Source organism: Aptenodytes forsteri, unplaced genomic scaffold (genome assembly GCF_000699145.1).
Source record: "Aptenodytes forsteri isolate BGI_AS27 unplaced genomic scaffold, ASM69914v1 Scaffold55, whole genome shotgun sequence".
NCBI classification, from domain to species: domain Eukaryota; kingdom Metazoa; phylum Chordata; class Aves; order Sphenisciformes; family Spheniscidae; genus Aptenodytes; species Aptenodytes forsteri.
Genome location: NW_008796063.1, coordinates 11,963,405 through 11,975,859, shown reverse-complemented (window position 1 = coordinate 11,975,859; position 12,455 = coordinate 11,963,405). Strand labels below are relative to the sequence as shown.

At 51.1% G+C, this 12,455-nt stretch overlaps 1 protein-coding gene across 1 annotated transcript in view; it reads right to left on the bottom strand.

Moving 5' to 3' along the window:
• PRKCB (protein kinase C beta) overlaps positions 1 to 12,022 on the bottom strand; it is an 88,428-nt gene extending 76,406 nt beyond the window's left edge. The window contains exons 1-2 of the mRNA XM_009286624.1: positions 12,004 to 12,022; positions 9,903 to 9,985 (exon numbers count right to left, since the gene is read on the bottom strand). Coding sequence (XP_009284899.1) covers positions 9,903 to 9,985; positions 12,004 to 12,022 — 102 coding nt within the window. The remainder of the gene's footprint in view (positions 1 to 9,902; positions 9,986 to 12,003) is intronic.
• Positions 12,023 to 12,455: the final 433 nt, after the last annotated feature.

Below are 12,455 nucleotides of genomic sequence, written 5' to 3'. Positions count from 1 at the left end.
CCAGACCCACACCCGAGTGGCTGACGTTATTTTAATCCTTTGTACTGTCAAAATTTCCTGGACTCTACAGAACAGCCACAGAGGTTTGATTCAACATTATGCACCCCTGCTTTCCCCACCTCATTGCAGAGAAAGCTTTAAATTATCCCTTCCAAAGAAGAATAAACACAGTTCATGTGAAGAGACTATTTTAAAGTGAATTTCATAGCAATTTAAGCAGCATGATAGCAGAGCAAATACAACACAGCGACAGCTTACTGTCTGCACCTAATGAAATCCAGGCAGTGGACATAAAACCAAAACCCTTGCCTTTTGTTCCCACACTTCCCCTGGGCAAAATCCCCCACAGTACGTAAGGAACAACTCACAGCAGAGAGACAGCAGTGGCCTAACAGCGACTCTAAAGGTGACACTGGAGAGAAAAGCCTGTCGTTCCCTCCAGGGAAATAAAGGTTTGTAAGAGGCTGGGCCAGGGACGTGAATGAGACAGCTCTGGGCAGCAGCCTCTTACTGTGCAAGTTCTTCTCACTGAAGCCAGGAGGTGGCAGGGGAAGATGAAATGAAGACAACTGCGGCCACCACCGACAGCGACCCCCTGCTTTTGGCAAGGACAGGCTTTTGGCAGCACTCACCTGCCCTGTCCTGTTCAGGACCTGCAGCCAGGAGCTGCTGCCCTGGGGATGCACCTCCTGCATCATCCCACGCCTGCTTGCACAGGGCTGGAAAAACGCCTTTGGTGAGAAATAACTCCAAGTCCCAGCAAAAACCAAGCAAGGAAGTTAAGGAACAAGTGAACAAGTGTGATGGGTCTATTGTTTCAATGAAAAGAGCCATGATAAACCGTAAGGACTCCACTAAAGAAGCTTACACACAAGAGGTAAACACAGGTCCTACTCAAGGCAAGACAGCAAAGGTTCGGGCTATCTTTTCTATCAACATCGTAACTCTGTGGAAGCCTGCTTCAGCCTGCCACATTTTAAAGATGATTGACACTGCTGCACCAGTAAGTGATACCAAAACTATTTTTCTATCATTTACAGTATTACGGCCACAGAACACCTTGCACAGCGCAGGGTCTGAGGGCACGGCAGCGCAGGCAGCGGGATCCAGGCAGCCCCTCTGCCCAGACCTTGGCTGTGGAAGGGCAAGCGGTCCCCGAGCACGGCCAGCAACACACCAGCAGCTAACGTGTTTGTGGGCACGAGCATTGCGGCTTGGGCTGTTTCCATGTCAAACATGTTGCTGCAGATAAAACCTGCCCTTGACAGCTTTCCTTGACAGCTTCCAGCAAGTTAATAAATTTTTATTGACAAAAGATCTCATCTGCTAGTCAGACAACTGCAGAGGGATATGGATGACAGTTATTCTTCTCTTGCTGCTGCCAACACTGAATAAAATACACTCTCTTACTGAGCAGCAAAAAAAAAAAAGCCAAAACTCAGCTTTTTTCCCTGAGCAGTATTAGCATCTCAACATCATTTAGAAACGTTTGTTATCTTTCACATGCCTTGAGAGTCATTTTACTAGCGTAAGCTCTCCATGAGAACAGGGCTCCCACGGCGCTTTCCCTGCACTCTGCAGCCTCCGGGTTGCCTGAAACAGCGCAGAGACCCCCTGAAACACCTCCTGCCTGCAGGACGCTTTGTTTCTAGACCCCCCCCTCACTGGTGCCACCCGGGTGGGCACAGCCTGCACCACCCACCTCGCTGCCCTCCTGATAGGCTCTGCACAAACCCAGCTCAGACCCAACCACTAGATCTCCAGAGCCACAGGCAGGGCACGGACCCAACCACCCTCTCCAATCCCCTCCTTTAACAAGAGAGGTTGCAATCTTAACAGGAGTAACTAGACACACACACCCCGAGAAAACCAGAGAAGAGCTTTTCAATTACAGGGCTGAAGACATGTGCAGGCTGGCAGGAGAAAGAGCTGGGCTCCGGCGGAGCCAGGGAAGCACCAGAAGGTGCTGGGAGGGAGCAAGGCAGATACATCTTCATCCCATGGGAACCGTCACCGGCTGCCTGCGCTGGCAGCACCAGCAGGAGCCGCGAGCATGTGCCCTCGCGCAAGGGCAGATGGCATACCACGAGAGCTGGAGAAGTTAATTAGCAAGACAAAAGAAAGCAGCAAGTTGCTGCAAGGCTGTGAAGATCTGCTTATGCACCAGACCCAGGGCATCCTAGAGGTATGCGAGATGCAAGCAGAGATCGGAGACCTGCTCTCTAAGGCAGGACCTGGGCAAGAGGGTGCTTGGTGCCTTCAGGAAGGTCCTGGCTCAACGGGCACATCTGGAGGGAGGGAAGGCAGCTGCGCATCCCACCTCCATCCCCCGACGGGCAGAACCTGCTGATAACCCCGTGACGCTATCCTGTGCAAAGGGAATACCCCGCAGCAGGCATCCCTTCCCATGGGAGATAATCCCAGAAAGGAGAAACTTGAAGCAGCTGCTAATTTTCAGGTAGTACAAACGACATCTTCATTAGTTCTGCTGCTGAAGTCTCATTGCTAATTGTTGCCAGCCCACATTTGCCCAAATGCTCTGGAGAATAAACCAAACTTGGTGCAAAGGGGGTCACTCCACTTTCCCCTGCTACAAGTGTCAGCTGGGGATCTGGTGATGCTGTTCATGAAGGGATAACGACCACGTACTGACGCTGCGAAGACAGCTTCTGACTCTACTAACACCTGTAGGACCCACACCCTGTGAAGTTTCTCTCTTGTTCTAAAAGCGAGCAGCAGCAACACTTTCGTCAGTACAAACACTCAACTCTGGAGCTTTTCGAGAAAGGAGGAGCCCAAGACAAAGATGAAATGATTCTGCCTCCAGCAAACAAAGCGTGGAAAGACCAAAGGTGCTGTGGTGATAGCATTACAGAAATCCTCTCCTAAAGCTGCAAATGGCGGAAAAATTAACTGCAAAATCAAAATGAAGCTACACTGGCCTGTTACCTTCCTAGAGCAACTCTGATATTTATTAATGCACCCTGATTGATGACCTTTAACAGGATAATGCAAAGAAGGTCATTTTAATGATTATTTTGTCTATAATTTAAATAATTAGGCATTCTACTAATAGCTCCAACTATAATTAGGTTTGCCACCTGCATTACATTACACATGCCTGACTTCAGCTCCTGAAGACCTTGCTGTATTTCAGAAAACTTCAGCTCGAACGGTCACGCTAGCTCTGCCTCCTGCGGAGAGGGGAGCACAGGAGCGTCAGAGCTTGTCGTGAAACAGCAGAGTCTAACACCAGAACTGGTGGGTTTGGGCTGGCCAGCCTCTCCAGAACAGCTCACCGCTTTTGACTTTGGGGATGCAGGGGAGAGACCACAACCTGACAGCGCATTAACGTGAAAGCTACGGTGAAGCTCAGACCTCGTGGAGGAATGCAGGCCCACGCAGCCGCGGGAGCCCAGCCCAGCGGTGCAGTGCGGGTAGAGCAGAGCGTGCAGCCCTCACCACCAGCGCTTCAAAGCTCAGCACGGCCCACATTTGGACCAAGTTAGAGAAGTAAACGGTAAAAATGCCATTGCCTTCAGCTAGCCAGCACCGTGTAACAGGCGCACTGCCCCCAGCAATGCTGCTGCCCAAAACACAGACCCACTATCACATCTTCAGCCATCAAAAAACCAAAAAAAAAATCCTGCCATGACTTAAGAGCAATCTAGCGTGAAAGCAGACCCGGTGTCTTCAGTACCAGCATTTATAGCTACAGCTTCATTCTCTATTGCAAGAAGCAATTAATTTTTTTATTTTACTTAGAGGCCCTATCATCGCTGTATAATTAGTCCTCCTCTCCTAGATGGAAGATTGCTATTCGGTAGGCTTTGCAAGGTTAAGCACGCACACGCTCTCGCTCTCCTCAAGGAGGTTCAAACACAACCAGATCAAACAGAAAACTGCTCCAAAGACAGACTAGTCGACGGTAACAGAAAGAGACTTTGACATTTCCCTGCTCTCCAGTTATTTTGTTATGCTCCAAAAAATGTAAAATGTCAGCCTCCCCCCAGGATTATCTGCTTGATACACGCACAAGCCACCATCCCATAAAGCACTTAAGCACATACTTAACTTCAAACAGAAGAGTTTCATTTAAATAACTAGCATTACTCAGGTGCTTAAAATTAAGCATCCATATACACCATAAGCACTTTACAGGATGCAAAACGTTTTTCTCCTTGATTCTCAAGTAACTATGAAGTCCTACAAGATACAGAGATCGAAGAGCAAAGTTAGAAAATTTTTTTCTTTTAATATATTTTTTTCCCCTGGGCTCCATGACTAGCATACTAGAATAGAGCAGCTCTGGGGATGAAAACCAGCAGCCAGCTGGCGTTAAAAGCTCCAGCCCAGGCTGGGATCTGACTGGAACCACAGCATCTCGTTTGCAGCCCCAGCCAGAGCAGCCTCTTCCAGCCGCCGCTCTGCACTGCCCCTGCAGATGCTGAGGACGGGGATGCCATCTCACTGAACCAATCTCTTCCCTCTCCAGCTCAGCAAAATCACGTGGCCCACTGTGAGGACGAACACATTGCAAGGTTTAAACAAATACAATAAATTAAACTCATTCTTCCTGCAAGATTTCATTGGATATTAATACCTATGAAAGGAAAGACAGTTACCAGATTGCTGCACTGACTGAAAAAAATGCATAGCTATAATTGTTACAACCTAGATGCTACCCGCGTTTGACATAATTATAGGTCGCTCTGGATTCATGCCGTGGTTATTAGCAACAACAGAGCAGAGGAAAACTCGAGCTTTGCATCAGTTCAAAATGAAACCCCTGTCCTCGGCTCATTCCCCAAGTAGACAGGACATTGATGTTTGCTGAAGTCGTTTTCCGACTCCTGATTCAAAGCTCCTTAAGGATTATATTGCTGTAAGAAGCTTGATTGCCAGTGCAGAAGGAATAAAGTTTGCCCTGCACGCACCCCCCAGTTACACCCCAGCTGACAGTTGTGCAGGGTACAAACCAGAGGGTCTCCCAGCGGGCTTTGCTAAATGGCAAAAAAATCCAGCTACAAAAGGGCCATTTTTGCTCCCTGCTTTAAGTCCCAAGCATCTACATTCCTCCCTTCATTTTCAGAAATAATGTATTAAAAATTAATTAACACCAACTGGGCAGCTTTTACCTGTCTGCTCGATGAGCCACAGTGGCAACTCTCACCCAGAAATAATAGCAGGCAATAGAGAATTCGAGCAAGGGCCTTTACGCATTGCCCTGGTATCAAGTGGCACCTCTTAAAATGTGACAACTTAGATTTAATTTAGACCTTTCCCTTCTCAGGCAGAGGCTGCCCACAGTAACCTACAGCCGGCCGGACAGCCGCAGGGTGGGAAGAGACACGTGTGGGAGAGACCTGCTGGTCAGGGGCCAAGGGGCTGCGCTCAGGGAGCGGGACCAGACCGTCCGAGGGCTCCTCGCTGCTCCTTGCTTGCCCCAGCTTGGACAGGGCTGGTGGGGAGAAAAAGAAAAGCATTGCGTCCACCTTCAGCCAAAACTCTGCGCAGAAACAGGCGAAGCATCTCCCCGGTACCTGCTGCCTTTCCTGCCTGCTGCGAGCTGCTATCCAGATGATGAGCAAGGATGACAAAGCGGCGCCTGGGCGGGCAGGCTGCCCAACGCCTGAGCAGAGCTCCGGAGGTGGCATCTGGATCACAGCCGTCCCTGCTTTCCCACTGCCAAACTCATTTTCCTTGAGCAAGGTTAAGTGGTTTCAGCGTTTCCATCTCCCTCTGCCCTGATCGCCTTCACTGGCGCCTTTCTGCTGTTTTTGCACCACACCAGGGAGGGTTTCCAGCTCTGCCGCCCGAGAGGCACCCGCAGCGCCCTGGAGAACCCACCCAGCCGCTCCCAGAGCTGCCACAGCAGCAAAGGGCCACTTGCAGCTGTGGGGCCAGCGGGGCCAGCAGCCCCCTTGCCCACTGCCATCACCCTCTCTGGGTGCCCACAGCCACGCAGCCCCGCCGCCAGCCCAGCCAGGGACGGGAGCCTGGCGGCTCTGCTCAGACAGCAGCTCCTTCTCTGGTTACGTTGCACCTAAAGCAGCCTTATAAGATTTCATCTCTGCACGCACAAATATCTAAATAGACATCTAAACGAATATATTTTTGGATATATGACATATACCTCTTGTAGCCTGAATCAGGTCTGCAGGGTGCTAGACCCACAAGTGGGTTTTGCTGCCATTTTCTTTATGTGTTTTAGATGACAGAGGACAGAGGAGAGCAAGCGTGAGTGTCAGACCTAAATCCACACGGCCAGAAGGAATCTCACAGCGTGACATTACTTAGCAGCAAAGGTCATAGTAAAACCTCCAGCACCACTGGCTGCATGATGGAGGGAGCCTGACACACGCCTCACTGCCCAGCAGGCACAGGGCAGGCTGTGCGGGTAGCAGGGGCTCTGCCACGTTACCCACACCCTGAGCACTGGCACTGTGCAGAGGGACCTGGACACGTGCATGCAAGCTTCTTACCTTGCCTGGATGGTCAAACTCAACACTAAAGGAAGGGCGGAAAGTAGATCACCTTCTACCACTCTTACCTCATTTCCCCATGCCTTCTCCAGTTCTCCTCGCCCTGTTACAGCAGGCGCCCGCTGCAGAGGAGCAGCAGAGACAATGAGTGAAACTACCCAGAAAAAAACAGAGGCATGAAGGCGAGCGGTGCAAAGGCATCGCTTCCCTCTCGTGCAACTCTACACCCTTGAGTGACCCGCTCCGGACAAGCGTGCTGGGACAAATGCCGTGTGGGCACACTGTGTGTGCACACATGCACGCTCATGCAGAGACCTTACCACTGCTCCCCTGCACGGATCCTGACTGTGCCCCTTTGGCACAGGCCCAAAGCATCCAGAGATGGAGACAGAGGGATGCTTTTATCCCAGTCAAGCCCCGTCCCAGGAGCAGAGCGATGGAGCCCTGTCCTTGACCGCTTCTGCCTCACTCCCTGCAAGCGACGCAGCGAGCAGGCAGCAGCTCCTGCCCACGCCTCCGCTGGAAGACCCTGCTTGCTCCAGGCACAGCAAAGACCCCAGGGCCTTGCGTCCTGCAGCCTGACACCAGTGCCACCCTGCCACCTTCCCCTCGGGTTTGCTGTACCACCAGAAAAAGGGCCATCAGTGCCGCAGCTGCTCCCACGGAGGCTGTGCAGGATGGAGCTGCGAACATCTGCTGCCACGGTTCAGGCAGAAGGTACAGCCGTCACCCGGGCCCAGGAACAAACCCCGATGACTGCTCTGGGGTCAGGGTGTTCAGACAGGACCCCAGCAGCCTCTCCTGACCTTCAAGTTCGTAAAGACGTGTTACGGATTAACAGTCTGCAGGACGAGAGTATTCGTGGATGCATTAGTCTCCCTTGGGTTGGCATCTCTACTGCATCTCCTTTTCCCCTCCACTAACCAATTTTTAAGGTTCAATAGCCACCAATACACTGCAATTAGCAGTAGCCCCTGCGGAGAAGAAAGCCTTCAGTGAGGAAAGAAATAGTCATATGCAAAGTGCCTGGGGCAGGGGTTAAAAAAACCCCACGTAATATCTTGACTAATTGTCTGGTGGGAAGTGGAAATAAAACTGGGCTTATCAAACTGTGCATAAGCCCAAGTCTGAATGCAGCCTTTTTCGGGGCTGCTCCTGCAGCACCCCCAGCAGCCACATTGGCAGCACGCAGGAGCAGGATCCAGGCTGCGAGCTGGGCGAGCTGGAAGACACCTACCAAGGCAGCTCAGCCTGTGGGAAACAGCCAAAGGTTTCATTATCGGCTCGTTACAATTAACACTCTGCCAGGCATCCTCTCCGGAGGTGGAGAAGCGCGCTGTCAAGTAGGCTTCAGCACGCCGGAGGCACCATGCTGTGCAACTGGGGCTGGGGGGGCTGCAAGCGCACGTACCCCGAGAAATCCGACATCAGGGGCTCAGGGTCAAAACGGGGTTTTGCACAGGCAGGTCCCTCGATCAGCCACAAGCTGGGCATTGGGGTAAAGCCACCGCTTTGCTAAAGCCAGAGCAGTGACCAGGTTCAAAGGCAGTTCTGGGGACGTGGGGGATTGACAGGTACCATCCCACCCCGTCCCCCTGCCTGGGGTCCCCGGCAGCTTTGCGGTGGAGCTGCCCAGCGGTTCTTTGGGACCAAAGCCCAGCCAGATTTCTTAGATACAACCCAGAAATGCCCCAAACCCAGCACACTCATACAGGAGGAGAAACCAGACAAAACGGGAAGCGATCAAGCCTGCCCCTCTGGTTTGGCTGGAAAAGAAACGCAGTTTTGGTGAAGGATCCCAGACCACCGTGACCCACGCTCAGCCCTTCCCCTCCACATACCCGCACAGCCTCTCCTTGCAGCATCTGCCCAACGCTATACCCAAAAGGGGCTGATGCCCCAGAGCTCTGCCCCATTCAGAGCCGTCTCGGCCCTTCCCTGCGAGCCTCACCCCCGTCCCCAAAAGCTCCCATTTATCACAATCACGGCACACAGCCGCGTTTCGGGCAGGGCGACTGACAATGTGTGTTTAGCCTCCACCTTCAGCTGCCTGTTACACTGCCTGCTCCCACTGGTTCTATTTTTAAGGGTGAGAGTTGTGGTGCACTGTCGTTTCCCCAATTCGATCTCTTTTCTCCTAGCAGTTCCCCAAATTAGCTAGTTTCCACGGTAAAACACAAAACCTGCCAGACAGACCTGAAAGGCACTGGCAGAACCGCGCTGAGGAGCCTAAGCCAGCTCCGCTCCGCTGCTCCAGCTCTCCCACTCGCCCCCGAAAGCCGGGGGATTCACCAGGAAATTAAGTCTTTGTGAAAATAAGGATGGAGACTTAGTCAGCGGGCATTTGGGTGGTTTTTTTTTTGTTTTTAAAGACCAGCAATATTGTTTTCCAAAAGTCACACCTAAACTCGTATTTCCCAGTAATTTTGTTGTCCTTGATGATGCTGCCTGGTCAGTTCTGTGTTTTCTGAGGGAGTCGGAGCAAACACAGCAACACTGACCACGCAAATCACAAGCAAGCATGAAATGTGCCTGCAGGTTTTTTTTTTTTCCTTCCTTGAGAAGGCCAAACATATATATCAGTTTAATTAAACCTGCAAGGTGATACGAAACAGACTTGAAAAAAAACTGCCTGCTTTTAGCGAGAAGCCCCCGGGTGAGGAGCAGGGATGCTGCAGGCGAGCGGCTGAGGGCCCCGACCCCAGGTAACGCTGAACAACCGCGGGGCAACACAGGACCGACACTGAAATAATGACAGAGGGCAGTGATGCCTTCGAAAAAGTAATGAGCTGAGGAGGAACAAGGACAAGCACATTCCCCCGGGCTGACTCTAGTCTAGCAACAGGGTAGGCATCTGTTAAACAACAGCTAATTCTTTCAGGTACTTCACTTGTGACAAAAGGAATCCATCAAGATGTTGAACCAAGCCCTGACAGAAGAGAGAGTCTTCTTCAGCTCAGGGCATGCTGGCCAAAGTCTTAAAGCAGCTTTTTAGTAGTTAGTGCTTCATGCATGTTAATTAACCCCAAACCTAAAACCTCTGTTCAGGTGGCAGACCCTGGAAACATCATTTTACCGATGGGGAAACTGAGGCTGCGACTCACAGGACAAAAGGGAGACAGGGCAAGGCTGCAGACTCAGCCCTAAGCTGAAATGTCTCTGCATTCCCATACGCTCTCCCTGCTCTGCTGAGAAAGTTATTGCATGATTTGAAAGTGTTTTAAGTGTCTCAAAAAATATATGAGAGCCCACACAACTACAAATAACAATGAATTAGAGATGCCCGTGAAATAACGGCACAGAAGTGTCATCGGCCAAGAAAGCTGGAGGAACATCTTCTCCAAATTGCTGTGAAACGGAGTGATCCACAGAACACCGCGCTGTGCCTTCACTCGAGGCGTTGGAGCAGGTACTTACATCCGAGGCAGGGCCTTTATCAGCACCGGGGCAGGAGAAGGTAACGAATTCATGGCACCGCTTGTGCACGACGAAGCAGCAAACTGCAAAGAGAAGACAGTGACAGTGTCAGGGGTACGTTAAGGCATTTGCACCACATGAACCCAGAGCTTAAAAAATAAAAAGCTGTTATGTCTGATTTATGAGGAAAGACATCCAGGACTCTAAGCAGGTTTCTTTAAGTAAACCTGTGGCAGATTTTTAAGTTATTGAGTATCGTCAACTGGACCAGGCATTTCAGTAAAACTAAGCAGAAGCAAAGTGTTGAACGAACGTCAAAGGAGGGCTGGGAACCCTTATGTTCGCTTTGAGCTCATTGTCACTCGCTGCACATGCTCTGAGGTCACCGCCGTGTATAAAAAGGGAGAATCTGGCATTTGCGGGTATCTGAGCTGAAAAGTGCATGTGCCCAAAAATGGAAGATTGTACCGATGGGAACAGGTGGGCAATTTTCCTCCCACAGCTCTGCTTTTTTTCAGCAACTCCACAGCCTCCATTTGCCAGACCAGAAGACACGTACATCTTCCTCCCCTCACACACACATGTCAATGACAAAGTCACCCTTCTGGGAACGGCGCAGGAAAATTAATCCCAATGTGCTATTACCCAGACTTTCAAGCATGAGTATCCAGAGCTAAATCCACATCCCTTGAACCACCAAACCCTTATAGCACATGCTAATCTGAAGCTGCCGGCAGTATTTTCGCAGTCTGTGCAATCAAAGCGCTGTACTTAAAGGTAAATTTTTGTCCTGAACTCCGAATAAGCACCTTACTTTCAGCAATAGACCTTAAAAAGGCCACTCGGCACTGCAGATAACTTCAACTGATGGCCCAGGTCCTTCTCTGAGGGTCTCAGCCCACCTCACCCTACATCTGGAGGTGGCACTACTGCTTTGGGAAGCCGTGTTGCCCCAGGTCCAGGGAGCAGAGGCACCACCTTGCACCCCACATCACCTCCTCCTGGGTGCCAGCCCCCCAGGTCCAACCGCGCTCTGCACCGCATCCGCACCGTGCCCCATCCCGAGGGATGGGACCTCAGCTCCGAGGCAACACTGCGCATGAAGGGAGCCCATGCAGGAACAGAGCAAAGGGAACAAGTGCTGATTTTGTGAACAAGGCAAAGCTGTGCAAAGGCTGCCTTTGTCTGGGGGAAGCCTGGGCACCAAACTCAGCTCTGTCTCGGGGGTCTCTTATTTGCCACATCCTTTTCCCGAGAGCCGTAGTTACACTAAATGAAAGAGCAACTGGAAGATGAGATGCAGTCTACCGGGGTTCAGAGAAACTGAGCACATAAAACAAATTGAGCAGTGCAAAAATGAAGCAGGTTTCAGTTGCATCAAAATTGGACTTTTCCTAAGGAACAAGGAAAAGGCAAGTGACGTATGCCATTAAACTCACAATCCCCTTATTGTGCCCTGCCACATCCAGCTTTAAACTTGTTTTCCTTTTCACATTTTTCATTATGAAAAAAACAAACCCAGAAGGTTTGAGAGGCGCAACAGTTGCCAAGAACTCTCTCCTCATAGGACCTCTCGCTTGCTTTTCTGAGTCTAACAAATAAACATTTTCTTGAAAACATTGTTCACCGTTTCTGTCATTTGTATACAGAGGCAGAAGCATCTGGGAAGCAGGAAGGAAGAAATTGGAACTCTATTAGCAAAGATTTGTCCTGAAGTGTGTGTATAAACTCAATAAGGCTCTGCCACACGCTGGAGCACAGGCGCCGTCGGGAGGTTGCACGCTGATGCCAACATCTAGTACTGCGGTGAGGCGTTCCCAGCGGAGCCAGAATAATTTCAGTTCAACAGAAGAAACAAGATTGTTACTTGGCTGAACTTCCTAACGCCATTCCTCCATGCCATATAAAAACGCCGTTCAATGCAAACCTGACTCTGAAGAGTAGGTAAAGAAAGTAAAGCAGGTCCTTTGGTGCTTCCCCAGCTTCTAAGAAGCTTTTGCACTTTGGGGACAGCAATATTTGTTCCTGCTTGGGGAAGATAACCTTCCTGCCTTTGGGGTGACAGAAGCTGGAGAAGGGAAAAAGCAGGAGTCGTCTGTACCGGTCTTCCCACCGGTCATGGCTCACCCACAAGCGACACCCAGCCACAGGAGACCACCTGGTTCTGCTTTGTACGGCGTGAACCAGGTGCTGGCACAGCAGCTGCCCTCCCACCCCTCGCCTGGCACTGAGCATCCCGCCGGCTCTGCCCATGCTGGAGCCTTCCTCCGGCTGGATGCGTCCAGGGGGGCCACCACACGCGGGCCAGGCTCTGCTCCGCAGGGCTTTGGAGAACGAAGCCATCACCAGTCTCTTCCAAAAGGCACAACAGCCAACCAACCTGCCTCTTCCACCACCGCAACCTGCCTGGCATTACTACAGATTTCCTTGCCACACTCTTCCCATCTCCTCACCGCTCCTTCCTTCTCCCAACAGAGCCACGTAACACGGTGCGCTGCCTGTTTGCCGAGCTGATCCCCAGGGCAGCTCCATGGAAAGCCCTTCTGAACACAG